The sequence below is a fragment of the Vanessa cardui genome, chromosome 18, assembly GCF_905220365.1.
Source record: "Vanessa cardui chromosome 18, ilVanCard2.1, whole genome shotgun sequence".
Classification (NCBI taxonomy): Eukaryota; Metazoa; Arthropoda; class Insecta; order Lepidoptera; family Nymphalidae; genus Vanessa; species Vanessa cardui.
In genome coordinates, this window is record NC_061140.1 from 6,537,093 (window position 1) to 6,557,791 (window position 20,699).

Below are 20,699 nucleotides of genomic sequence, written 5' to 3' on the forward strand. Positions count from 1 at the left end.
GTGCATTGATAAATATAGATGCTTCGTTTCCGCGAGGAAACCTGCATGTGACAAATTTCCTAGAAATTCTATGAATGAAATGAATATGTTCCAAACCTTCTCCTCAAAGGGAGAGGAGGCCTTTAGCCCATCAGTGGGAATTTACAGGCTGTTGTTGTTGTTGTTGTTGTACAACACAGAATGCAAATTGTTAGTTAATAATAGCAAGTGCGTCGACCGCGTTTATATAAAATATATTTTTCGAATTTCGAAACCAATGACAATTTTTATTTTAATTTTAATTCTTTTTAAACTGCAATTCACTCATCGACATTTGACGCCAACAGGATGAAACCTTATTTAAATGTTTTTATTTTTCTTTTACGAGCGTAGCACTGCTGTCTATTCAGCCAGTAACTTTACCCGCTGTCTAAAATAAATTCTTTGTTAATTTTAATAATTTAGGAAATATTAATAATTCAAATGAATTATGTTTCTGAAAATTTACGAATCTTGAAGGAGTTCTTCAAAGTGCGATCACAACCGTTTTTTTCTGTGCAGCTAACAACAATATATAAGATTTGAAACATCTTAACTTAGAAGCTTGTTCAAGATATAGATGATATTGTTGGGAATTATTGCACATTAACTATCGTACATAATAATGAATATAAGTAATGGTATTCACACACTATGGGCCATACGAGCAGCTGCTTCTCTTACAATTTTTAATAAAAACGTGTTCTTTACAGGCGATTCGCAAGTCAGCTATTTATACGCAATAAGGAAGTTCAACTTTAACGAAGTCGAGTACAGCATATACGGCACTATCAACATTGTCCTCGGATTATTAGGTAAGCATTATTTGTATACATTGTTTACTTGGTAGGGCTATGTGCAAGCAAGTCTGGGTAGATGCCCCCCAATCATCAGATATTCTACCAACAGTGCTTGGTATTGTTGTGTTCCTTTTTGAAGGGTAACTACAGGCACAAGGGACATAACCTCTTAGTTCCGAACGTTGGTGGCACATTGACGATGTAAAGAATAGTTAATATTTCTTACAGCTTCATTGTCTCTGGGTGATGGTGACCACTTATCATCAGGTGGCCCATATGCTCGTCCGCCAACCTATACCAAATAAAAAAGTAAGCCAGTGTAACTACAGGTACAAGACACATAACTTCTTAGTTCCAAAGGTTGGTGGCGCATTGGCGATGAAAGGAATGGTTAATGTTTCTTGAAGCGCCACTGTCTATGGGCGGTGGTGACCACTTACTATCAGGTGGCCCCAATGGGTATATGGGTATATCCGCCAACCAATAGCATAAAAAACCACAAGCTAAAATAGCTGAGCTGTTACTTAACATTGTCAATCAATGCACAAACTACAGTGATTATATCAAATGACAAATAATAATTAATCGTTAACAAGAATTTAATACGTAATAAATCTCGAGGTAATTGAAAATCGTGCCTTTATTAAAGCCTATAAGCATCCTACATTTGAATACTTTCGTCCAATCACTTTAGTGAAAGCTGGATTGCAAGAGAATACCTTAGGCGTGTTTATAAACTGCAATCTCAAAACAGATCGTTAAAGAACCTTTTATTTTTGGATGCACCAAAATTAATATTAATGTTAAGTTAATCGAAAATCAAGCAAACTATAAAAAATACACTATACGAGACATGTTCGTTAAATTTTTTAGTAATTAAACAAACAATAATCGCAAATACATATTCCAAAACAGTTTGACAATTTATTTTCAGCCCGATATGCCGATATAATATCTTTGAAATATTATAAGTAACATATACTATAACAAACTAAATACGTAAATCTGGTCACTCATAAACTCGCTCTTTCAAGTTATGCATACATTAAGAAATATAATTTTATTTGTATATTTTTTGCTATTTTTGTATAATCTGTGAATCTTATATTTCTGTATAATAATCTCACGCACACTAAGGTATCATGTAAGCACGAGTATCACACACTAATGCATTTGATACATTATTTCAATAAATCATAACCCGCTAGCTTGTAAATATCCACTTGTACCAAGTTAGAGTTTATCCAGAAGACTTTATGTTCCTACATATTTTATAACTTATCACGTGATAAAAACTCAGATCGTTTGATTGATAGCTGTTAGTTTTTTTATTGTATTAGGACGCACACTAGTAATTGGTCCACTTAATGATCAGAAGGTATCAACAGCCATATACATTGGCTTTGTAAGAAATATTAACCATCTTGGTGGCAGGGCTTTGTGCAAGCCCGCCTGGATAGGTACCATCCACTCATCATATATTCTACCGCTAAACAACAGGACGCAGTATTGTTATGTTCCGGTATGAAGGGTGAGTGAGCCCGTGTAACTACAGGCACAAGGGACATAACATTTTAGTTCTCAACGTTGGTGGCGCATTGACGATGTAAGGAATAGTTAATATTTCTTACAGCGTCATTGTCTATGGGTGATAGTAACCACTTACCATCAGGTAGCCCATATGCTCGTCCGCCAACCTATATCATAAAAAAAAAAACATCTACAGTACTTCGAATGCTATGTACAGTCAGAGTAAGACAACCGTCGTCATTTTTCAAATTCATTCATCTATCAAGTCTTAAACTCTTAGTACTTTTTGATATTAAAGCACTGAACTGACAACTGCATATAAAATTAAACTCACACACTATGGTAACTTGGTTCAAAATAGTGCAACATCTTTGGAGTACGTCTAGTTTTATATGAACATAAAATCTTTTTAATGGCGTAATTAGACATTCCATATTTAAATTAGATATGATATCTTCAAAAATTGTCAAAATATTTATGTCTGTCAGTGTTATATATGCTCGATCGTTAAAGCAGATTATCGTTCATACTAAGCATACGAAAATATTAGATCTTACGGTGACGAACCTTGTCTTACCCTGACTGTACCTATAGTTATACTGGTACACTTGATTCTGATCCATAACAAAATTACTTGGCGGTAGAATACATCGTGTTCTACAGTTAAGAACGAATTGTTCTTTAGTCATTATTGCCTCGGCTTTGCACGGGTGTCATACTGATACTAAATATACTACAGAATTTGTTCATTTACGACTTCACATTAGAAACTTCTAAAGTTATCAGTGTTTATTCACTATACTGTCCATGTATTATATACAAAACCCTTCCTATAGAATCGCTATCTATTAAAAAAACCGCATCAAAATTCCGTTGCGTAATTTGAAAGATCTAAGCATATACAAAGACAGACAGCGGTAAGCGACTTTGTTTTATACTATGTATGATTAAACATCTTGGCTTGAAGTCATATTCATTATCAATTGATGTGGTTTTCGGTTTTAAAATGACATAAGTCCCATTGGTTAGATCATTATGGAAATAGTTTAATTTTTAAAAGAGAATTAGTTTCACTCGTCGACGAGAATACTATTGTGATGTAAAACCAGTTTAATATTTCGTGTCTCTCTGATAATCCACATATTAACGCACATATATGTCTTATCTCTATATAATATTAGTAATTTATATATTTTTAAATGTCGGCTTTGCATAACGATCATCCGTGGCCTCTTTTATACAAGGATAAATATGCGAGCGTGTAAAAAAGGATTAAAAATGACTAAAGTGACCGACTGGTAAACATATAAATAAGGAAAATACCTCGGATTTGTTGAGTAGGTATTATTTTTATTGATTCAATTTATCAGAACATATCAATGATTTTTTTAACAGATACCTATTGACCTCCGTGAGGAATGTCGTCCATACCTGTCAAACATATTGAAAGCTAAGGATTTTTCGTCTCTTATGCTGGTGACTACACTGGCAAACTACACATAGTCTAGAAGCTCTACGTTATCGACATTCCACCCATTCTTTGCTTAAAGCGGGGCAACCTGTAAGCCCTTTAGTGTTCCAGATGTCCATAGCGGTTGTAATCACTTTCCATCAAGTGAGCCTACTCGTTCGCCACCTATGACATAAAGAAAATCTATAGAAGTGTTTTATTTCATTTCTCATGAGTCACAGTCATGACGTAGAATGTAATTCTGGTGTCTGTCTTTCTGAACATTTATCTGATGACCCGGATATCTTATCTTAAGGAAAGAACGAATTCACATCTACCAAACAAGCCCGTGCCATCTCAAAAATCATATAAACTGCTATAGGTATAGTAAAACAAAGTATAGTAATATATTTATGCGTAGGTAACAAACAATTTTAGTATATTTTTATAATATTTATTATTAAAACCCCAATAAAACCCAACACGTAGAATTCAAGTTTTAACGCACAGACGTCACAAGGACTTGCTACTTATAAATAAATTATTATTAAATACTTCCAAACGATCCGGTTGTTGTAGATGCTTTATGGATTCCAGTTGACAATATGCAATTATTAATTAATCAATTATCAACATTTATTTAATAATTATTATAATAAAATACTGTATTGATCTCTGATCCCTGATCCCAATGTAAGTAGCCAAAGCACCGACGTAACCAGAAGTAGGTAACGACGGAAGCATCGACTTGGCTGGGAATCGAACCCCTTGACCGATCCGAAAATCGATGTACGCACTACTCGACCATCTTAATCTTAAAATAATAATCGAAAATCTTAAATGTATCACAAATTAATAAGATAATACCGAAGGTATCATGAATTAAAAGGAATGAAACAGATGCAAGTATGCCGTAGGGCAAATGCTCTTCTCCGGAGAAAGTTTAGAGCTTATTTCGCCATGATATTTAAATGCACGTGTTGCATATTCAATAAAGGTTTTGTAGATAAAAATATTTTACCAAATATAATTTATTCAGCTATTCACTATTTAATATTCATATATATTTCATAGCAGCAAATATTATAAACACAATCAAAGAATTGTATTCATAGGATAACAGTGAAACGAGCATATATATGTATATATATATTGGTATAATTTGGACCACGTGATGGTAAGTGTTCAATATCACCCATAGACAATGACGTTGTAAGAAATATGAATGATTCCTTATATCGTCAATGTGCCACCAACCTTGGGAACTTCAAACCTTCAAATCGGAACACAACAATACTGAGTATTGTTATTTGGCGGTAGAATATCAGATGAGTGGGTGGTACCTACCCAAACGGGCTTGCACAAAGCCCTACCACCAATTTCTATTTTAACAAATAAAGGGCTTTTGCTGAGTGGGTAAACACACATTCAAGCGCCAAATTTCTCTAGATTACATTACTGTGATCTGATTTAAAGAAGTTTCAGCCTGTCTTATTGCAGACCAATAATTATAACATCTCAATTCATATATTTAAAGGCGCATTAAAGAAGAAACGATTCATTTCTATATTACATATTTTTACAATCGGTATCAATTGACGGAAATATCATCTTATCAGTTTGCCAATATATGTGCCTTATAGTCAAAACCCTGAGCATTTTTTGTGTAAAACCAAATAATAGCTTTTCGATAACATTTCTGATTATTTTTTTTAATTTTGTGCGCACTTCTCGTTGTATAATCAAAACTGTTATCTCCTCTGAATTGATAAAAAACGCATGCGCAATATAAAATTATTGAAAAACAATGATATTAAAATCTTGATCTGACCTCTCGTTTCTTAATTGCAGTTAGGTTATATAATGGCTATTAATATACATCGAAATTTAAATGATAATGACGCAACTAGTTCAAATACTAGTATCGAATGGGTGGTTAATCTTTGTACTCAAAAATTGATAACAAACTAAGCACAACACTTGCACGACACATGATGCACAGATTCTCAGTGATATACAATCGAAAACATATTTTGGCCACATAATGATAACTATTTGTATTATTTAGCTAACTGTTTGTATTGTTAGTCCAAATAATCAAGATAGTTTTCATTTGAGTTTGCATTTAATTTTTCAATAATGGTTTTAAGTGATAGTATCCTATTCAAATATAAAAAATCAATTGAATTGAAAACAAATTGAATCAATTCTTTATTACTATTAATTTGGTGATTATTTTTTCGTGTATTATAATTATAATAAATAAAATATTAAAAAAAAAAATAACAAAATTCAAGACTTGTTCTGTAAATACAAGAATCGAGGAAACAGAAGAACTTTGTGTTTATTTTTTTGACTCTGTCTCAGGAGTCGAGCATCTTTAGATTTTTATTATAGTATGTTATTTAAGCTATCGATTTGAAATGTAGATTCAACTGAGAAAAACAGGAAACTCATTAGTCACACTTCCACCAATTAAGCAACATAGGTATGTAAATTAATTTACAGTAAATTACTTTGGTCATTGCGTTGATATTGCAAAAAATAATTGATTAATTTTTGATGAACTTATTGATTTTGTATACGATTGTATCTATATTTATTTGAAGTTACAATATTCTATTGTTGATAATTTTTGCTTTTATATTAATTCACATAAATCAATTTAAAATAAATAAATTATTTTGATCAGTGCGTCGATGTTGCTAACACAAAAAAAATACTTCTAATTATTCATACGATTGTATCTATATTTATTTGAAGTGACAATACTACGTACATATATTGATGATAATTTTTGCCTTTGAACTCATTTGCACAAAATGTAAAATTAAATTATCGATGAGCTTCTATATTTATTTAAAATTTCATAAATGACCAAGTTAAATTGTGTCGATCTTTTTTTTAAACCATTAAATGTACTAAAGAGAGTCGAAATTATTATTTAATATTTTTTTGTCAAACATGTTCTTCTATATATTTATTATAACTTGATATTTAAATTAAAAAAGGACAGTGACTAAATAAATGCAATATTCATAAAATTTGGATGTTATTGGCCATAAAGTTTTATAACAGCATTTAAAGTGACGATTCGATCCAATCAGATTTCGAAACGATTGAACAATCTCGTTCTGTAAGAACAAATTCGAAACTCACTTCTAAACACGATCGTAAAATGTCAGAAAGCTGTAACGATTGTTCATTAAGGAAAACACTCCATACTTTAGCTTTACAGTGGATAAAATGAAATGAAAAAAATAAGTAATTTTGCGATGTCTTGTGACTCGGTAACTAAGTAACATCTCCGTGTAACTAGATCGAATTTTACAGATTGAATTTGGCAGCGATTCCATACAAACATTACACGTCAAGTGCTGTCTATTGTGCGCATTAACTGCTTTTTTAGTCTACTGGCTTGATATAAAGCCACGGATCCCGAGGTTCTGGGTTCAAACACCATATCGGACCAAAAAAAGTAATCGGGTTTTCCTGTTTAAGAATTCTTATTCCAGCACCGCCCTTCCATCGTCAATGCAATCTTTAAAACTAAGGTGTACGCTTGTACCTTTCATTCCACTAGGTCACTCTCCCTTCAAACCTGAATACAACAATAACGAGTTTAGCTATTTCAAAATGCAATTAATGAGAGCAACGGAAAAGAGTAATTGTCTACCTCGTAAATCTTTTTTATTTCAATAATATTAACATAATCATACTTTCTTTTTCTATTAGGTACCTTCTTCTGCATAACAGTACTATGCAAGAAGTTGCATATGCAAGATAGCGTTATCGGTGGTCTAGCGGGTGTGAGCAGGATAGCTGGATGTCTCGTTTTCGCTCTTGCACCGACACGAGAGTGGTTCTATTCTGCTCCTCTCTTTAACATCTTCAGTCATACTGGACTTACAGCTGTCAGGTCGATTGCGACGAAAAGTGTAGCTGCAGAAGAAGTTGGTGAGTAATTTAGATTTTTATATATAGATGTCGAAATGGCCCAGTAGTTTGAGCTCGTATACCTTAACCGATTATTGTGGTTTCAAACCCAGCATGACTAAGTTTCATCTGCTTAATATGTGTTTATAATTCATCTCGTGTTCGGCAGTAAAGGAAAACATTGTGAGGAAACCTGTGAATGTATCTAATTTCAACAAAATTTTGCCACAAGTGAATCCACCGACTTGTATTGGAGTACCACAGCTTGGTAGAGTACGCTCCTAATCTTCTCCTCAAAGGGAGAGGAGGCATTAGCCCAACAGAGGGAAATTTACAGGATGTTACTATTACATAAGTTACAACTTGTGATGTAGGCTATATTTATTATTTCCACAGAAGTACCACTGACTCATGAGCTGTATTACCTAGACATTAATATTCTCTATTGATTTGAAATGTGAATAAGCCAGTGTAATTAGGTACACAAGGGTTTTTAGTCATTTGAATTTGAGGGTCATTTTATAAGATAGTCTTTGTTCTTTGCTATTGAAAGCGGGACAAACAGTATTAAATATTTTTAATATAGTAAGATTTTTTACATTGGATATTATTTTTAATTAATTTTGTGGGAATTTTAAAGAGCGGCCTATAGTACAAATTCGTTCAAGTTCGAATACGAATTCCCACCAGCGTCCTTTCTGGTCATTTTATTTCGGCTGCATTGAAATAAATTCCGAGTGTTTATACATTGGAAAGCTAAGAAAACGGTTATGTTTTTAAAATAATCTGCAGAATAAGTTCCATAATGATTTTTTAGATTTTAAGGCATTATGGGAAAAAGAATTAAAAAAAATTGAAATATTATTGATTTCCGTCTCCAATTTTTAAATTTGGGCTGATAATTATTGTTTAAGCATTGACAAATATCCATTGTTTATTCGTTTTTATAAATCAGAAGAAAAGAATAGATTTTTATTGACATTTTTGTCTAAATAAATTTTTACTCCTAACGGATAGTCGAGTTACCAATAACCCTGTACAAGAAGTACGTAAGTGTTTTAAAATAATTATTAAATAAAGGATAATATGATATCTGATATGGAGCCAATAAAGTTGTGAGCAAGATAACAATAACTGCACAATCAATGACTACAAGAATCCATACATCGTTCACGTCATAGGAAACAAACCTCATCCAAACGGCGATAAATCCGCTTACGACATATAAAAATACCAGTCAAGAACGGAAATCGAATCGACAACCTTTGGCACTGATATTTCTCAAATTGCTGCGGCACTCTTTTTATAAAATTCGATGACGTCATAGTTGGAACAAGACTATTTCCTTTCTTCGATTAAATATTTAAAATAATAATATTTATTTTGATTTGAACTCTGAACCTGTTGAGTTATAATCCACTCAATAGCCGTCATGACATGATCAGCATATCAGTCATTACTTTAAATCTCTTGCTAAGCAAGAATCTATGGAAAAAATATCGATATTACCAGTATGAATCGGCATCGCTTGGCTATACTAATATTAAAAATAAAAGTAACTCTCTTTGCTTATCTATTGCTCTTTCACAATCCAATTACTGAATCAAATATAATGCAAGTAAAGTAACAGCCTGTAAATTCCCACGGCTGTTCTAAAGGCCTCCTCTCCCTTTGAAGAGAACATATTCCACCACGCTGTTCCAATGCGGGTTGGTGGAATGCACATGTGGCAGAATTTCTATGAAATTTGTCAGATGCAGGTTTCCTCACGCTGTTTTCCTTCACCGCTGAGCACGAGATGAATTATAAAGACAGATTAAGCACATGAATCAGAACTTACCACATAAGGCAAGAAGTATCTTTTTTAAATGTTTCACACTTGAAGAATAATCCCAAAAAGGGGAAGCCGCGGAAATCAACTCCTATGATATAATATTTCTCCAAGTGCAACTCAGTTTATTTCTAGTCAAATTCCAAACCCATTCACGTAACCTTACGCAAGCGCATCATCACTAATGTGGGTTACTAAGAGTCATAGTTACATACATATACATAAATCTTAGCGAAAATGATTTCCTCGTCATAATCAAGATATCACATAACCGCAAAGATTGCAATAGCTATTATATATTAGCATTTTTTAATATACAATAGTAAGATGGGCTTGTAGGTACTGCTTGCTTTAGTAACTTTTAATTTATGTAAATACACTGGCTCACTCAAACCAGAACATAATTAGAATAGCTGACGAGTGAGTAGTTCCAATTTGCTTTGCTTGTTGATGATTTATTTGTAAACATTTAAAATATTAAAAAAAAAGTGTATGTGTAAGCTTCTTAAGATTTATTATTTTCTGTGGCCTGAACCCAAAACAGCATAAGCGACTAATACTAAAAACAATATTCAAAAAGGCACATGTTTTATAAAACAAGTAACTTAGTCAATCGTTTCTATACTGATTACCAGAAGTAATCGTTATTAACACTTTAAATACGGAGTGAAGTCTTATACGCCTTGTCTCCCTTTCTGTGCGGCTAAGAAAAACATAGATTTCTCTGTCGTGTCGAGGCTGTATCATCTACTTGATATATGTATTGTAGGAAAGTTATAAATATATTTATACGACGCGTATTGAAAAGAGAATGCCTACCTACTGTAATACGGGGTCACTTTGACAACGTAGCGCACTGAAGAAATATAATTCGATCACATTAAATCGATAAGAGCTGAGATGGCCCAGTGGTTAGAACACGTGCATCTTAAACGATGATTGCGGGTTCAAACCCAGGCAAGCACCACAATATATATGTGCTTAATTTGTGTTCATAATTCATCTCGTGCTCGGCGGTGAAGGAAACCATCGTGAGGAGACCTGCATGTGTCTAATTTCACCAACTCGCATTGGATCAGCGTGGTGGAATATATTCCAAACCCTCTCCTTAATGGAAGAGGAGGCCTTATCCCAGCAGTGGAGGCTGTTACTTTACTTCACTTTTTACATCGATATTTAGTTTTTTAAACGATACGGGGTCTAATAAGCCCCGTGCCTATATTATGATAGTTTTCATACGAGGTCTTAAACGCCCCGTACCGAAGGAAAAAATATATGCCGCAACCAACGTGTTAATATACATAGTTCCTTTTGGTACAAGGTCACAGATTTATCGAACTAAGCGTTGTTTATGTTTGTGATCATTCATTGATTGTGTTTTACGGAGAGTACTCACAAATTACGCTCTTTATGTAATCATTACATGCTCACCATTGTATTCCTATTTATTACATAACACGCGAATTCACTTCCTGTGTACCTACCCTTATTTGCATTTGTTGCATGTACGTGAATATATAACACAGCAGTGTGTTTATCGATAAACAAATTAGTGTTTAAAATCACACAAATGCCGAATAAAGTCATGTATTGCAATATAATTTGGTTTCTATGACGTCATAATGATCCGTGCATGAATAAAATATTTATTTTCTTATTATCAATCGATTATCTCTTGACCGCCAAACAAATAATTGTTGAGTTCCTTTTCAAATTTAGTCAGCCAGTATAATCACGCATATACCTACTAACAGATTATATTTGCTCTTGTAAATGACAGCGCATTGATAAAGTGCAAGAAATTATCTGCGAATCTCACCCAAACAAAGTCAACAAATAAATTGTGTTAGTTTTTTTATGTGTAATGAGGATGGAGAAATGTCCTATTGATTACAATATGATTAACATATATCTTGAGCGATTACGGGTTCAAATCCAATCAAGCACGGCTGTATTTTGTTTATGAAAATCTTATATGTGTGTCTACACACCTGAATTGGAGCACTTGGTTAAGTACCCTCTTCGTTCCTCTCAAAATAGACGGGAAAGAAGCTGTAGTCCTGAAGTAATCCAGTAACGCTACATTAATATGATATCAACAACAACAAACAACAACAACAGCCTGTAAATTCCCACTGCTGGGCTAAAGACCTCCTCTCCCTTTGAGGAGATGGTTTGGAACATATTCCACCACGCTGTTCCAATGCGGGTTGGTGGAATACACATGTGGCAGAATTTCTATGAAATTTGTCACATGCAGGTTTCTTCACGATGTTTTCCTTCACCGCCGAGCACGAGATGAATTATAAACACAAATTAAGCACATGAATCAGCGGTGCTTGCCTGGGTTTGAACCCGCAATCATCGGTTAAGATGCACGCGTTCTTACCACTGGGTCATCTCGACTCATATATACATATAATGTTAATTCTTTAATAAATAAATATTTTAATTTATTCTTCCAGCTAAACTGAGTTCAGTGATGGGGGTGATGGAAGCCATAGCGCCTTCAATTTACATGCCAGCCTCGAGCTTCATATATGTACAAACAATTGAGTCCTTCCCAGGCGCATTTTACTTATTCGACGCGGCACTCACACTTGTTGCCTTGGCTTTATTCACGTAAGTATAACACACATTGAGAACAAAACGAATGATATAAGGAAAATATATATTAACAGTAGAAAACAAACCGGTGAGAGCTTAAAATGTATATTTTTATTACGCGACATAATCCGTGTCAATATGAAACCACATTTTTAGCGGTACACGAAATATTCATTTATGGAATTTTATTTAGACTACGTATTACGATTTACTTCAAATTTCTTTTACAAACAAAGTTCAATGACTTGTTCTACACCTGTGCTGTATTATGCTACCCCCTGAAAAGGTACTCATCATAATATGATACTTAAAAACTACAATGCTTAGTATTAGTATTATTGTATAGTTATTACAGATACAACAATATAGTTGGTGAATTATTAATAATATATTATAGTACCAATATCTATGAGTAGTACGTAACCAACTAAAACGAAATGGCTCTTTACAAGTCTTCCAGTATAAGGGATAGGGGGAAGGTATAATATTTTTAGAATTGGTCTTACGCTCATATACTGAGAACCATTCGTCGTACTCATCACTTACTAAATATCAAGACTCACAGAAAAAAATTGCAAGCCTAATGATAAATCAAAATGAGAAGGTTAATAATATATGTGTACTAAAATCAATATATAGTTTTTCGTATGAACATTACAGTACTGCTCGATGCATTTACAGGCGAAATGATTATTATCATATCCTTTGATTAATCTATACTAATATTGTAAAAGTGCAAGTAACTCTGTCTGTCTGACTGTCGCCGTTTTACGACCAAATCGCTGAACTGAGTTTAATGTAATTTGGTATGAAGTTAATTTGAACTCTATGGACAGAGGCTACCTTTATTTGCTAACACATGACAACCAACAACCTAAAACGCATTCATAGCAGCGGGCAACAACTATTTATTGATATACCTGGATGGTCTGTCAAGGCTGAGGACGAGTCGACAAAAATGTTGACCATTTAACATTAAAAAATTTCCGTTAAATAATCCAACACTACTAAAGTATTATGACATTTGGCAAGTTTCAATCGTAGCTCTCACGTATACTATGCTAATAAATGTAGTTCGTTTGTTTTTGTTCTTTTGTAGAGTAACACTCTATATGTATACTTTTAATCTAAGAATTTAATAAACACGTTAAATGCCATATTTCGAATCAGACTAATATGATAATACAGCCTTAATAATATGATACGATGACGAGAGCGTTTTTTTATAAGTCTTGCTAATATTTGGCTGCAATTTACTTAGTCTATTAAAATCATCTTCAAAAAGATTCATGTAATTAATTAATATTACATAGAGTTTTCGCCGAAAAGTTCCTATAAATCGTGCAATTTTTTTTCTAATTTATGATCGTTTCTTGAATGATGAAAATAAATTTATTTTAAAAAATTAACATACTTAAAAAGAAGATTATTTATAGCTATAAATTGTAATAAAAAGAAACTTATACCAATAACCAAAAAATATTGAAAACTTATCTTTTATTTCTTTTGTCTGTTCATTGCTAATAAAATAAAATCTTAATTTATACTTCTTTATCACAGATTAAAACTTTAACACAATTATTATTGTCTGAAACCCGTTATCGAGTAGTTTTACTTCCCTTTTACTTATTTCCTTTTTTGATTACCATATATAGATAACATAACATTTACATATTTTTTTACACAAAACGTAAAATGGTTCCTTCGAACACTAAAACATAAAAAAAAAACAAGTTTTATCACCTACTTTTAGTAATGGCAATCTAGTTTGTCATGAAAATAAACTTAATTAACTTGATACCATCAGTTTTGCTTTTTTATTAATAAAATAAATAAAATAACTTTCCGAAAAAAAGATACTCTTCACTGATAATTGCTGATAACCACTTATATATCAACACACTTTTGATGTAGGTATATATGCTACAAATTGTATTAAATTAATTAAATAAACACTAGACAACATCACATACATTACTTTGATCCCAATGTAAGTAGCTAAAGCACTTGTGTTATGGAAAATCAGAAGTAATGACGGTACCACAAACACCCAGACCCAAGACAACAACATAACACAGACAACTAATGGTAATATAATATCTACATCGACTCGGCCGGGAATCGACCCCGGAACCTCAAAGTGGCGTACCCATGAAAACCGGTGTACACACCACTCGACCATGGTCGTCACAAGGTTTAACAATAAAAATATTAAGGTTTTGTATAACAAGAGTGCAGTATTCAGCTACTACATTGGGATCAGAGTAATGTATGTGATGTTGTCTCATATTTATTTATTTATTTAAAATAACCTTGTGCTATTTATCTTTTCACAGAAATATTTACGTGCTAGTAAAGCAGAGGAATAGAGACATGGTCACTGACCCCAGAAAGAAAGAAGAATACGCGAGAGCAAACGAAGTATCTAGATTCTGAACCTTTAAAAAACAATAAAAAAAAATTATTTCAAAGTTAATATGACATAGCTATGTAATACTGTTTTGTTCAAATAAATATAAATTTTATCACAACGTTATATTAGAATTGTATACACGATTTTAATTTTAAGATTTAACTAACAATAATATATATTATTTATTTGAAAATTGCAACAATTTATTGCATTTTGTAACTGTTTGTGAAAAAGCTCGTATTGTGTTAATACAGCATTTTATTCAATTTAATTATTGTTAAGAATGATACACACCGCCGTTAATTGTGTTAATTTAATAAGAGTATTTATATGCCATAATTCAAAGATTCTTAATAATAATTGTGATCATGCTATCACCTAAAATTTTTCTCTAAAACAAATGATTGTTAATTTTTTACGCACTAATTACTGCAACTGATCACCTTTACTTTAATTTTTAGCGTACCTAACAAATTTCGTTGTAATTATTTTAATAGACAAAACTAACCATTAAAGACACACTAAGCTGGTATGGTCAGCATAAAAATGCGATCACGGGGAAAATATTTACAATATTTTTATCACTTTAAAATTCCTCGTAAATATGGCAATACAAATGCGTGTATCAACATTGATGAACACATTTAAATTTTTCATTGGTTGATAGTTTTAATATGCAATATATTGTACGTTTTACTGGCAATACTAAATTGTGATCTCAGTTTTGGGAAAAATATTACTGAATTTATTTTCAAAGCAATACTTGAAGACTGTTTGTTATATAATAAGACGTTATTGTTGTTGTTTAAAAAAACATATTTAAAGTAATATTTTTTTGAATATTTGACTGTCCTAATTTTATTTTTATATTTGCACGTTACCTTATAGTTTTAATTAGTAAATGACTTTCATTTTCTTAAAAGCACATACAGTTTATATGCACTTTTCTTTTACAAAATAAGGTTAATAAAAAATTAAATTTAAATTGTTTTTTTATTTTATTAAGTATCTTCAACTAACTGGACTGAAAGATAAAATATTACAAAATTTGATATACCGTAAAGGAGCCTGTTAAAGTCCATTCTTTGTGGAGGCCTTACGCCCAGCGTTGAAAAAATAAATAAATTCGACATCCATATTTTTCTTTACCTATGTACAGTGTTACACATCAATTATAAGAACAAATGAAGCACATGAAAATTAATGGTACAGTTAAACGGGCCACAAAGGTCATTAGTCAAACTCCTGGGTTTGAGCCTGGTTACCAATTGAGGTTGTAAGCATGTTATCTGTGAAAGCATGGTTACACTTCTTACAAAAATAAGATATTCATTTATCAAAAAATGTTACAACAAACTTTCATCACTGATTTTGTGATGTATGATAGTGGTGGTAGGATTTTGTGCTAGCTCGTCTGGGTAGGTACCACCCACTCATCATATATTCTATCGCCAACCAGCAATACTTAGTATTGTTGTTTGAAGTAAGTGAGCCAGTGTAAAACAGTGTATTGGCGATTTAAAGAAAGGTTAATAATATTTCTAACAGTGTAATTGTCTATAGGTGGTTCTGACCATTTACCATTTTAACACAAAATGTGTTAAAATTTAATTAAAATCGATAGAGTTAACACTTCGTAACCTCTTTCGGTGTCAATAAAAATATTGTATATTTTTTTTTAAATTGTCACCGAATTATTTTTAGTGTAGTTATACCTCTATTTACGATTTCTTGTGTAATCATCTGTAATCATTTTAAAGTTCAATGTTCCACTATCGCAAGCAAATAAAATAGAATGAGTGTTGTTCTTTAGAACACTTCAATTTAATTGTTTATGGCGTCAGCTTACTTTATTCTAGATTAATAAATAATGTTTGGTTTATACGTCCACTAATTTCGAGGAATTATATGTAATTTGGGCCTTGATCTTTATAAATGAATAATTATAAAGATTGGCTTTTTTTTTCGCAACGTTGACGTTTTCTGGTTTTAATAAATTTTCTAAATTATATGTATAACATATGGCCAATAGAGTAGAGAAACACTTATACTTATTGAGGTTTCTCTAATGTGATTTCACAAATAAACACATTTTTTGCGCTTTGACTTTGACTTTGCAAACGTCAGTTGAACCCTACGAGGTAGATCAAATTAATGTTCTCTGTGAGCTGAGATGGCCCAGCGGTTCGAACGCGTGCATTTTAACCGATGATTTCGGGTTCAAACCCAGGCAAGCACCACTGTATACATGTGCTTAATTTGTGTTTATAATTCATCTCGTGCTCGGCGGTGAAAGAAAACATAATGAGCAAACTTGCATGTGTCTAATTTCATCGAAATTCTGCCACATGAGCATTCCACCAAGCCGCATTGGAACAGCCTGGTAGAATATGTTCCAAACCCTCTCCTTAATGGAAGAGGAGGCCTTATCCCAGCAGTGGGAAATTGACAGACTGTTACTAAAAAGGTCTACAAAAAACCCTACCCAAAAATAATTTTACTAATATTAAAAATTAATCGATTAACATAAGTATTCCTTTTTAAATACAACTTTCACGTTAGGCCACATTTTTACGATTTTTACTGATCTATGAAAACATAAAATAACTAGACAAAAGTGACTCTCATAATATTTATTTAGGAGTAATATTGTTTAAAGAAAAAGTACTATTTAATTATTATTTTTCCAAACAGTTATTTTTCCATATTACTCCTTACCAAAATAAATAGCATTATCATCGTTCGGGTTCTTACTGTTGTAATATAGTCGTTTATTATATCACTTTATGTAAAAAAACGGACTGAAGCCTTTATATAACTTTTGCAAGGTAAGGATGACAGACTAGAAAATCTATATATATAATAAAATTTGAGTGTCTATTTGTAATATTAAAACAGCCCTTTTTTACTCAATGCATGTGTGTACACGGTACATATACCAAAATAACATTTTTTACAATTTTTGTCTGTCTGTCTGTCCGTTTGTTCCGGCTAATCTCTGGAACCGCTGAACCGATTCTGACGTGACTTTCACTGGCAGATAACTGATATAATAAGAAGTAACTTAGGCTACAATATATAATATTTTTTTTTTTGTTAAATTCAAATTCGTACAAGGTCGCGGGCACAGCTATTATAGAATATAGTCAATGTTAGGCCATCAAACCACGTCAAATGTTACTGTTACTTCTCGTCGGTCGCAGTATAATTTTATATAGTCAACTAACGTGGCGTCATCCTTGTGTGTGCGTTGATGAGGAACGTTTATCTTATAAATACAAATTATCTCAAAAGACATACACGATAAAAAGTTGTTTCCAAATCAAACTGTTTTCTGAAATAAACTCGTTCATAAAAACAAATTATTTAGCGTTATAATTGAGATTTCAACACATGCCACATGTGAAGCCACCAACCGCATTGGGGCAGCGTCGTGGAATACGCTCCAAGTCTTTTCCTCAAAAGGGAGAGGAGGCTTTAGCCCAGCAGTGAGAATTGATGAATACGTTCAATTGAAGAATGCTTCCCATAGCAAACCAAATAATAAATACGAGCGTTAACCATAGCAACACATATCACAATAATATTAGGATAGATTTAAGCTCACAGTAGATTGAGTCGCTTCTCTTATTAATACAGATAGTAATGGTTCGGATTCCTAAGATTTATACTTAGAATTATTCGAGTCATGCCAGGTATTGCTTTGATGGATGATGGTAACTTCGGCAAGAGTTTGATGAATTGCTTCACTCCGCTGATTTGACGCGGTAACAATCTAGTTAAAGGAGTTTGCTCTGAAAGGTCTTATTAACTAAATTATATTGGATAAAAACTATCCATATAGATTTGATTAGTTTTTAGACTGGTTGAATTTGTAGTATATTCAAAACACCAACACCGTTATTGAATTAACTATTGAGACGATTATGGATTAATATTAAATAACTTGAACCAATCCTTTATTTATTTTCCAAAAACATTTGTTTTCAAAATAATGTTAATTTTATGTTTGACTTTTTGAGACTTATTTGATTGCATCTTTGTATTTGTAACGCACAAAGAAAACGTTTCTGACAAAAAATAACACAAAATTATTAGCTTAATAATATACAAAATGGCCTTAATTAAAATTAAAAATAGTGACAGTGCAAATCATGATCGCATGGAATGGTGGCAAGGGTGTCACCAAGACAAGCAATAAAGCGAGGTGTTAGACTTTTAATTAAGAATTAATTTAAAAAAGGCTTTGCTTTTGCTTTTTATATATCTACTAGCAGACTCGGCCACGCGTTGCTGTGGCTGAGTGATTAAGGAAGGATTTAAAAGACAAAATTTAACACAAATTAACATAGCATTTTTAATTTCATTTTATTTATAAATACTCTGATAACCTTTAATTAAAATAAATCACAGTTTATCACATTAAAGTTTACTGAAGCGCCAGTCGATGTACAATATTTTTGGTCAACCTGTCTTTTATTAGCACAAATAAACTTGATGGTCTTCCTACACGTGAACAGGCCACGTATAATTTGCCCACGGGAGAAACATGGATTCTCTAAATCTAAGTCGCAAATAGACATTGTTTGGCCTTGTGACATATTTATAGTCATCGCGAAAGCTAAACGAATAGGACATTGCAGTCTTTTAAATGGTATTGGAGAATCTGACGGTATCATTGGAATGCGTGGTAACAGAACGATATCTCCTTTAAACTTTCCTGTCGAAATAGTTGCTTTGAGAACATTTCCGGTAATTTTTTTTATTACCAAACGTGTACCGTTGCATAGTTTAGGGGGGTTCAAATTACGCAGAAGAATAATCGGTGATCCAATTTTGATTCGAAGATTGTGTGGAGGCATTCCTGTTGTGTCTAAAGAATTTAAAAATTCAATTGGAAAATTCACTGCTTCATTTTCATCAACAGTAGTGTCGATTGACTTGAACGACATCAAATCACCTGGTAATAGTTGTTGTATCTGGTAGTCAATTAGATCTACATCAATATTTTTCGCTGCCATAATAGCACGATTACTAAGCCAATTATGATTTAGATAGTTATTTATTATATCTGGGAATACACTTTCGATCAGTTCATTTTTAGTTTGAACAACAGTACAGAAATGTTCTGGTAATTTTATGCATTGGGTATCTTGATAAAATTGTACTTCACCGTTTCCAATATCTAATAATTGCTGAGAAAATACTCGTGCTGCCGGATCATTTTGGAGTTGTACTCGCATGTTTTTTGTCAATCTTAGAGTTTTGACGTTTCTCCATAAAAATGATTGTTTTAGACATGCATTGTCAACTGAATCACCGACCATAATAATCGCAACTTCATCTACAGTTGGCGCATTGAACCTGCCAGCGTGTCCTCCCGATAGTACTTTGTCAGCTTTAATGACGATTTGATAATTGTCACCTTTTAATTGTGGTGATACTCTTTTAAACAATTGAATCAGATGATTACGGTTCTCCAAAAAATTTCTAACGATACTACAATTGATCTCTCTTCTGCTTGTTCAATAAAATTATACTGGCATCGCGTTGTCACACGTTCTTCACAACTGCCCATAAAATAGATTTGGAGAAATTTTGGATCTTCATTTGGCATTGGCATCAATGACCCTATTTTATGGTACACTTGTCCTTGTATTTTAAATGTTGTTTCAAAATTACGACCATCAGTTGAGAGATCGCAAATTTTTGAAGCTCCAAATGATGTCCGTTAAAGTTAATGATAAACGGTCTGACAGATTTCTGTAAAAAATCCTATGTGAGGCGCCATCTGTTCGAAATTTTCTTAACTTACAATTAATAACAACAATCAACTTTGATAATCAGTTTATTGTTATTTATAAATCATTGAGGCCATTAATCGAAATGAAAACTATCCTATCTCTTAAGTTGGACCAAATTACACATAAATGCCAAATTTCATCAATATCGGTTGAGTTGGTGAAGAGTTCACTGGGAACATACATTGTGACACTGGATTTTTATATATTAAGATTTGCTATCTGCCCAAGTTAAATAAGGCTTCATATTTACAAGTTTCTGACTTCAAATAACAAAGATTATCATATAAAAATAATCAAGATCTAAAGTTGA

General features: G+C 32.5%; 2 protein-coding genes across 2 annotated transcripts in view; one reads left to right on the plus strand and one right to left on the minus strand.

Annotated features, from left to right (window-relative positions):
* Positions 1-15,570, plus strand: part of LOC124537249 — a 29,189-nt gene extending 13,619 nt beyond the window's left edge. Inside the window, exons 2-5 of the mRNA XM_047114022.1 lie at positions 732-833; positions 7,534-7,755; positions 12,031-12,187; positions 14,509-15,570. Coding sequence (XP_046969978.1) covers positions 732-833; positions 7,534-7,755; positions 12,031-12,187; positions 14,509-14,608 — 581 coding nt within the window. The 3' untranslated portion in view covers positions 14,609-15,570. The remainder of the gene's footprint in view (positions 1-731; positions 834-7,533; positions 7,756-12,030; positions 12,188-14,508) is intronic.
* Positions 15,571-15,600: 30 nt separating this feature from the next.
* LOC124537555 lies at positions 15,601-20,202 on the minus strand. Its single transcript, XM_047114429.1, has 3 exons — positions 20,081-20,202; positions 19,055-20,030; positions 15,601-15,609 (listed from the first exon to the last, which is right to left on the minus strand). Exons 1-3 carry the CDS (start codon positions 20,200-20,202, stop codon positions 15,601-15,603), a joined length of 1,107 nt encoding a protein of 368 aa, XP_046970385.1.
* Between the last annotated feature and the right edge of the window lie 497 nt (positions 20,203-20,699).